The 8,570-nt window shown below is 42.3% G+C and overlaps 1 protein-coding gene across 1 annotated transcript; it reads left to right on the top strand.

Moving 5' to 3' along the window:
• The first annotated feature begins 5,374 nt into the window (after positions 1 to 5,374).
• LOC139349036 (high mobility group nucleosome-binding domain-containing protein 5) lies at positions 5,375 to 7,186 on the top strand. Its single transcript, XM_070989484.1, has one exon. It carries the CDS (start codon positions 5,375 to 5,377, stop codon positions 7,184 to 7,186), a length of 1,812 nt encoding a protein of 603 aa, XP_070845585.1.
• Positions 7,187 to 8,570: the final 1,384 nt, after the last annotated feature.

The following is an 8,570-nucleotide window of genomic DNA, read 5'->3' as shown; positions in this document are numbered from 1 at the left end:
GGGGCAGGTGAGGCTGAGTTTTTCCTGAAGTCCACAACCATCTCCATTGTCTTTAGAGCGTTGAGCTCTAGGTTGTTCTGGTTGCACCAGGTCACCAGATGATCAACCTTCCACCTGTAGGCGGACTCATCGCCATCAGAGATGAGTCCGATGAGGGTGGTGTCGTCCACAAAATTGAGGAGCTTGACAGACTGGTGACTGAAGGTGCAGCTGTTCGTGTACAGGGAGAAGAGCAGAGGAGAAAGAACACAGCCCTGAAGGGATCCGGTACTGATGGTCTTTGTGGCGGAGATGTGTTTCCCCAGCTTCACGCACTATTTCCTGTCAGACAGGAAGTCTGTAATCCACCTGCAGGTGGAGTCAGGCATACTCAGCTGGGAGAGCTTCTCCTGAAGTAGGGTTGGGATGATGGTGTTAAAGGCAGAGCTGAAATCCACAAACAGGAACCTGGCATAGGTTCCTGTGTCCAGGAGTCCAGGTGCTGAAGGATGAAGTGGAGAGCCAGGTTGACTGCATTGTCTACAGACCTGTTGGCTCTGTAGGCAAACTGCAGGGGGTCCAGGAGAGGGTCAATGATGTCTTTGAGGTGTGAGAGCACAAGGCGCTAAAAGGACTTCATGATCACAGAGGTCAGGGCGAGGGGTCTGAAGTCATTAAGTCCTGTGGTCCTTGCCTTCTTGGGAATGTAAGGGAAATTCTCCTTGTTGCTTGTTGAGAGTTGCTAATTCTCTGAAGAATTATAGACTCAGTGTGATGAATCAGGTCTCTTTAATACATGCAGCATGGAGGGAAGACTCATGCAGAGTGTTCTCTGCAGATCTCCACAATGTCTTGGCTTTTATACTTGACAACAAATGGTTGTCACAGACACCTGGTAATGATAAATCTTTCCTTCAAAAACAATGACCATTTGGGGAAGTTCACTCATCCTGTTTCCCAGGGTTCATACTACCATAAACTCCTCAGGTACAGTGAATCGCACCTTAACCTTCCCCCTTTGATCCTCTTTCTCCCCTCAGTGACAAAGGGCCATAAAGAGTTTTACAATTCATAGACTGATTCCCAGGATTAGTAAGTCATCTAATTCCTACAGGAACTGGGATGATGGTTGAAGACTTGAAACAGGCTGGCATGTGATATGTCTCCAGTGAGGTGTTAAAAATGTCTGTGAACACTTGAGACAGCCGATCAGCGCAGTGCTTCAAGGCGGATGGGGAGACAGAATCTGGTCCAGCTACTTTCCGGGGGTTCTGTCTCCTGAAGAGTTTGTTGACGTCCCTCTCATGAATGGAAAGAGTTGTCAGTTGTGGATGGGGGGGGGGGTCCTTTAAGGTGGGAATTGGTGGAGATGACTGGAGCTGGAGCTGTTGGGAGGTGTTGTGGGGGATGGTTGCTGGACTGTCCCTTTGTCTTTCAAAGCGGCAGTAGAACTCGTTCAGGATGTTGGCTAGGCGTCGATCGTTGATGGAGTGGGGGGCTCTAGGCTTGTAGTTAGTGATCTGCCTGAGCCCTTTCGAGACAGACGCAGAGTCGTTAGCTGAGAAGTGATGTTGGAGCTTCTCAGAGTGCAGTCGTTTGGCCTCTTTCACCGCCTTGCTAAACTTGTACTTCGACTCTTTGAATCTGTCTTTGTCCCCACTCCTGAAGGCCTCTTCCTTTGCCTACCTTAGCTGTCTGAGTTTGGCTGTGAACCAGGTTTTGTCATTGTTGTAACTCACCCTGGTGCGTGATGGAACACAGCAGTCCTCACAGAAGCTGATGTAGGACGTCACAGCCTCCGTGTACTCATCCAGACTGTTGGTAGCAGTCCTGAACACATCCCAGTCAGTACAGTCAAAACACGCCTGGAGATCCTCCACAGCCTCGCTTGTCCACTTCCTTGATGTCCTCACTACGGGTTTGCAGAGCTTTAGTTTCTGCCTGTATGCAGGAATCAGGTGGACCATGACGTGGTCAGAGTGGCCGAGTGCAGCGCGGGGGACGGCATGATAAGCATCCCTGACAGTGGTGTAACAGTGATCCAGAATATTCTTCTCTCTGGTCGGGACATTTAATAACCAAAGAGTCCGGGTTGGTCTGCTCCACATGCAGTATCTGTTCAGCGAGCGCTCGCTGTGCGTCCTGCATGTTGGCCTGCGGCGAGATGCAAACACCAACCAGAATGAATGAAGCGAACTCATGGGGTGAATAAAAAGGCTTACAGTAAAGATTCCAGGTCAGGAGAACCGTGGAACTGGATCACTCTCACGTCGTTGCACCAACCACTGTTGATGTAGTTAAACAGATTCCTCCACCTTTACTTTTGCCTTAAAGTTCCGTGTCTCAGTCCGCGTGGAAGAGTTGGAAGCCAGCCAGCTGCAGCGCAGAGTCAGGTATTAATCCACAGAGGCACGTTTCGATGAAGCACAAAACTGCAGATGAGGAAAAGTCCCTGTTTACCCGACAGCAGTTGCAATTCCTCCAGTTTGTTGGGCAGTGAATGCACGTTAGAGAGAAATATTCCCGGTAACGCTGTGCGTAGTCCGCGCTGGCAGAGATGCACAAGCGCACCAGCCCTTTTTCCCCTCCTCTCGCATTTCACTGCGTGAGCAAAGGTGAGCACACCTATGACCAGAATGTCCAAAATTTACACTGTTGGGAGCAGAAAATTAGGAAATAAATCCACTGGTGTTGTAACCCTGATGTTCATGAGCTCATCTCTGGTGAAAGAGCTCTGGGTACCGTCACAAAAAAACAGATGCTGCTGGTGTCAGTGGTGCTGCGAGGGGAGGGAGGGGGTGTGGAGTAGTGGCATCAGGTCTGGGCTCAGGTGGGTGAGAGATGGACGGGATAAAATTAAATCTATTGAAAAACAAGTTCAGTTAATTTGTCTATTCCTGGCCTCCAGACTGTACCTTCCTTGGCAGTGTTTTAAACAGTTATTGTGATAACGTCTGAGAACTCCCTCGAAAGGTAATATGGCTGAATTCTAACAGCTAACAGTTCAATGTCTGTAATGCAGCTCCGCTCTTTTATCTTGCTGTGCCCTGGGTTACACCATCTGTTATTCACAAACATTGCTATACCCCCACCTTTCCTCTTACCGTTCTCCTTCACTCTCTTGTCCGCTCTCAGCAGTTGAAAATTGTCCAGTGTAACATGCAAGTCCGGCATTATCTCCATGTTTCAGTGAAACACATGAGGCTTCACTCCCGATACTCCCTTTGCATGAGCATGTAAAGTGCCCCACTGTAGCCTCCAAACATAACAATAACAATGCACGTTAATGTTCACTACAAAAATAATATGAATTAATTCTGTGTAATTAATATTCTGTGTATAAAAATGCAGTATCACAATATTGCTTTTCTTGCACACAAGGTGTAATGAGAATACACTTGATGTTTTAAAGTTTTTCCCATATATACAGATGTACTTTGACATCAAAAAAGGAATTCCATGACATGACATGATAAAGTGCAATGTTTAAACAGAACATCCTAAAACGTATGTATATGTTGATTAAAGTGTTTTGTTTGGGAAATTAATAATACAACTAGATACTTTAGATAAAAATAAGAAAATTAATTAAAAAAAAAACAAAAGAAGTGGAATTTATAGTTTGATAACATGATGTCTGTTAAGCTTGGAGGTTTATTATTATTATCATTATTATTATTATTATTATGACCCAAGGTGGCAGAAACAAAGCACGGAACTAAGGAAGGGTTTATTTACAACAATAGAAAATACCAATACAATAGTATAAACTACAAAACAAAGACAAAGTCTCGAAACATAAAAACAGCCCTAAAACAAAAAAATCAACTACACCGTAGCAAGCAGGTAAGACAAAATACAAAATTAGGAACAAAGGCTAGGAATGAACAAACTACAGGGAACAAGGCTTGGAATAACCAAAACAGGTGATGAGGAACAAGGCTAGGAGTAAACACACAGGCTACTAGGAACTAGGCTAGGAACAAACACTCTGGAGACAAAAGGCTGGAAAATCTAGCATAATGCTGAGAACAATCGGACAATGAGATGTCTCCTGCATGCCAATTAAATGGAGAGAGATAACGAGTAGATCAGTTTCAGTTTCTGCCCCGCCGAACAGCCTGGCCACACCTCCACTGCCACACTGGAGGGAAAGACTCAAAAACAAACATTAGTCCCAGCCACAAACAGAGACAGAAAAACAAAAAACGAATTAACAAACTGCGCTACTTAACAATATCAGTAACAGTTATGCATGATGACTTTTGTGAAAACATAAAAGCATCTTACAATAATGCAAGTTCTGGTACTGACATTTGTGCATGAAATGTAACATGTCAAGGTTGGCACTGGGTATTGCTGCTAATTTGTCAATACTGATCCTAATTACTCCCAAGTACTCTGTAATTTGCTTATGGGCATAGAGCTTTGATTTAACCCTTACCTTCAAAAATTGACTTAGAGACTTAGACTTAGACTTCCTTTATTGTCATTGCACAAAAAAACACAGCAGTGAGATTTTGGCAATAAAATGTCGTTGCTTGGCTTCTGGATTACAGCGGAGGAAGAAATTAAAAATATAGTCTATATAACTAAAGAAAACAACAAGAGCTAAATAATAATGAGTGCAATAGAGAGTGAATAGATAAACAGAATGTAAACAGCAGAATAAATAAATAGTGCAAAACAGAATAACCAGTATATAAACAGTGTAAACCGTGTAGTGCAAAAACAGAATAACCAATATGTAAACTCTGGAAACAAACACAGAATAAAGCAATGAAGCAAATGAAGCAAATGAAGCAAAAACAGAATAACCCAAAAAACAGAACAACCAGTATGTAAACTGTGGAAACAGAAACGTTATAGCAGCTGGGGGGGTTATTGCACAAATAAGAGGTGATTAAAAACCATCCCTCCATAATTAAATTGCAAAAAAAAAATCAAAAAATCAATATCAGTCAAATATTTTCTTGACATTACTATTTTGTGTTAATGTCCTTTAACTGGAAAATGGTGGGAATTATTCCATCATGACACATAAAGTTTAAAGATGAGATATGGTTGAAATCACAAGGTCAAGATTGAACATTCATGCTCTTTTTTTTTTTTTTTTTTTTTTTTTTCATTCATCATATTTATATGATCAAAATAAAATCTAAATTGCCACTATATCCACAGGTGGTGCAAGCCATCACTGGAGTCAAATCATCAACACAGCACCATCCTGAATATGAGACGCAAAGCCATGACCCTCCTCCTCACATCACAACTGGATGATGAAATCACAGTTAATACAGAGTGGATGGAGACCTGGAGGACTCCTAAACAATGGATCAAACCAGAGGAGGTTGAACTGAATGAAACACAGGAGGAGAAAGAAATGGAGGAAATGATGTATGACACAGAGGCAGAGGACGAGGATGAAGGACTGGACAATGAGGAGAATGCAGAAGTAGATGAGGTGGAGGACAAGGAGGAAGAAGATCTTGAACGAAATGAGGAAGATGTAGAAATTGACAAGAAGGATGAGGAGGATGAAGATGAGAAGGAGGAAGATGAAGGAGTTGATGAGCAAGAAGAGGACAAAGAGGTTGAAAATAAGGTGAAAGACACAGAAATACACATGCTGGAGGATGAAGCAGTAAACAAGAAGGAGGAGGAGAAAGACAGAGATGTGGTAAAGGATGAGGGAAGCAAGGATGAAAATGAAGATAAGCAGGAAGATGAAAAGGAGAGGGATGAAAGCAATGAAGCACATAAGGATGAGGATGGAGAAAAGGAGGATGTTGAACATAAGGAAGAGAGGGACAAACAAGTACGCAACAAAGAGGAGAACAAAAACATAAACCAAAGTGATAAGGAGGATGAAGATGAAGACGAGGAAAGGGAGGGCAATGAATCAGACAGTGATGAGAAAAACAAAATACACAAGGATGAGGAAGAAAACATAGATGATGAGGGGGAAGACACAGAAGCAAAAGAAAAAGACAAGATGGATGAAGTAGATAAGGATGAAGAGGATTACAAAGAAGTCAAGGGGGTGGACGAAAAAGAGACGAAAGGGGAGGAAGAGGAAGAAGAGGAGGAAGAAGAGAAGGACAATAAAGATGTACATGAGGAAGAGGACAAAATAGAAAACGAAAAGGATGAGGTGGATGAAATAGACAAAGAGGAGGATGAAGAAGACAAAAACAAAGTTAATGAACAGGAGGTGGAGAAAAACATAAGGGAGGAAGAGGGAAAAGATCTAGACAAGGAAGATCAGGAAAAAGAAGTTGACCAGGAGGAGAAGCATGAATACATAGATAAAGAGGAAGAGTTTGACAAAGACTGGGGAGAGAAAGAAGTCAACAAAGAGGGGGAAGAGGAGAACAAAGAAGCAGCTGAGAATAAGGACAAAGTAGACAAGGAAATAAAAAGTGAAGAAATAGAGGAAGAGGATAGTGTAGATACAGGGGAGGAGGATGAGGAGCTAGAAGAAGAGGAGGTAGAAGAAGAGGATGAATGGGATGAAGCAGACAAAGACCAGGATAAGGAAGTTAACAACATAGAAGAGGACAATAAAGAAGTAGATGAGGACGATGGCAAAGTGAACAAGAGAGACAAAAAGAATGGAAAGGACAAAGAAGGGGAAAACGAGGCAGAAGAAATAGATGAAGAGCATGAAGTAGTACACAAGGAGGAGGAGCCTGGCAAAGAAGATGCTGAACAAGAGAAGATTAAGGTCAAAACAGAGGAGGATGAAGAGCATAAGCAAGTTTATGAGAAAGGGGAGGACAAGAAAGTAGAAGACAGAAAGGAACAAATCAAACGTGTTGTCCCACTCCATCTGCAACTGCATAAAATCTTCATTTCCTTCTCCTCCTGGAAACAGTCGTGGATGGTGGCTGTAGCTCACAGAGTAGGAGATGAGGATGAAGTGGAGGAGGAGGAGGAGGAGGAGGAGGAGGTGGAAGGAGATTTACGAGCATGGAAAGATTCTTGGAGGATTTGTCGCTGGAAGAAGCCACATGAGGATGAGTTGGTGTGTTTCTCCACTGAGCATCGGAGTCAGAGATATACGGGACTGATGCATGAAAAACAAAGTATGAAGAGTGACTGGACTCTTAGCTGGAAAATGACCAAGACTGCAACAAAGGATGCAGACACTGAAGAAGACAATGAAGAAGCAGAAAAAGAGGAAGAGGAGGAGGATGAAGAATAACAAGAGGTTTGAAATTTTCTGACAGCTCAAAGATTATTAATTGTGAAGTGCAATAACATTTTTAAAAATTTTGGAGCCCAGGGAAGTAAAGGGGCCTGGGTATTGAACCTTAATACTTATGGTACTGAATGTGTAATGTGTCAGTCAAACCAAAAAGTGGTATCGACTAGTCTTGTTGTCTCACACTTTGAACGTTTTCCTGATTTCAGTCCAAATTTTGCTAATTTAAGATTGTATTAAGACAAGATTTCTCTACATCTATTTGTATTTAGACCAGTATTAGCCAAGTTACTTGAAAATCATGACACATAACTCATGACATTACTTTATTAACAAATCAGCAGCATGAGTGATACCTCAACTTGTCACTCAGCTTGGCTCTGGTAATTTGGAAATAGAAAACAAGACATTTTGGTTTAACAGATATAGCAGCCCTACAATTTGGAGGGGTGTACTGACCATCCAGTAGCAAGCTCAGCTTCAGTGGCGGCACACACCTCTCCAGATGTCCTGACCTCAGCTGTGGGGTTCACACACCCTCCAACTCTGACAAAACTAGGTGATTCCTGAATGTAGGTAAGGTTAACAAGCCAGATAAGAGCACACGTGTCAGTAAAACAATTCCGGAATAACCACAAGTCATATTTCTCCTACCCGCCTATCACTATCTTCAGCTCAGTTAATGTAAACAAGACCAATCTGTGAACTGAACACATGCAAACTCTCATTAACTCTCCGCCTTGCAGTAAGACCCCAAAGAAATGTCCTCCCAAATAATATTAATACAGCGTTACTGAAATAACAAAATGTAATGTAATTAGACTACTAAATTTCAAATTGTAATCCCTTACACTACTTGTTACAGAGTTGTCCTGGAGGTCTAGCTGAGAGTTTCACATTCTTTGAGAATATGACTGTAAGATATTGAATTGACAAAAATCAGCACTGGTGAAAGACTAAAACAAATAGGTTAATAACAGCTTTACTGCATATTTCTCAGTCAGGTAGAAAGTTTCACAATTCTTCAAGAAAAGAGGATAACCTACTCCACTGTTTACCTTCTTTTGCAGGATGAGTAGATTAGCTGGCAAGGCTACGGAAAAACAGCCTCCTGAATGTCTTTTGCTGTGTCAGTCGGTCTTGTGACCTTGTCATGCAGGTCACAGTGGTCCATTGAAAATCTCCCCACAGTTTACAGATGGATTTCCTGCTTCAGCTTTGACCCATCATTCTTATTGTGGTTGTTCACAGTTTTCCTTCTGGCTTCTTTTGTAAAATGTACTGAATGAGCTACTTCGTAAAGTAATGTCATGTTCTTAATGATGCAGAAAGCAAGCTATCATATCAGCACTAATCATTCCCAGCTCTAGATATTAGATGTCCT

This window comes from Chaetodon trifascialis, chromosome 20 (genome assembly GCF_039877785.1).
Source record: "Chaetodon trifascialis isolate fChaTrf1 chromosome 20, fChaTrf1.hap1, whole genome shotgun sequence".
Taxonomy (NCBI): domain Eukaryota; kingdom Metazoa; phylum Chordata; class Actinopteri; order Chaetodontiformes; family Chaetodontidae; genus Chaetodon; species Chaetodon trifascialis.
Note: the sequence above shows the minus strand (reverse complement) of the source record. Positions and strands in the feature narration are given on the sequence as shown.

What these genes read in the sequence shown, in the direction of transcription:
- LOC139349036 (XM_070989484.1), top strand. Translation starts at nt 5,375, where the DNA reads ATGTATGACACAGAGGCAGAGGACGAGGATGAAGGACTGGACAATGAG.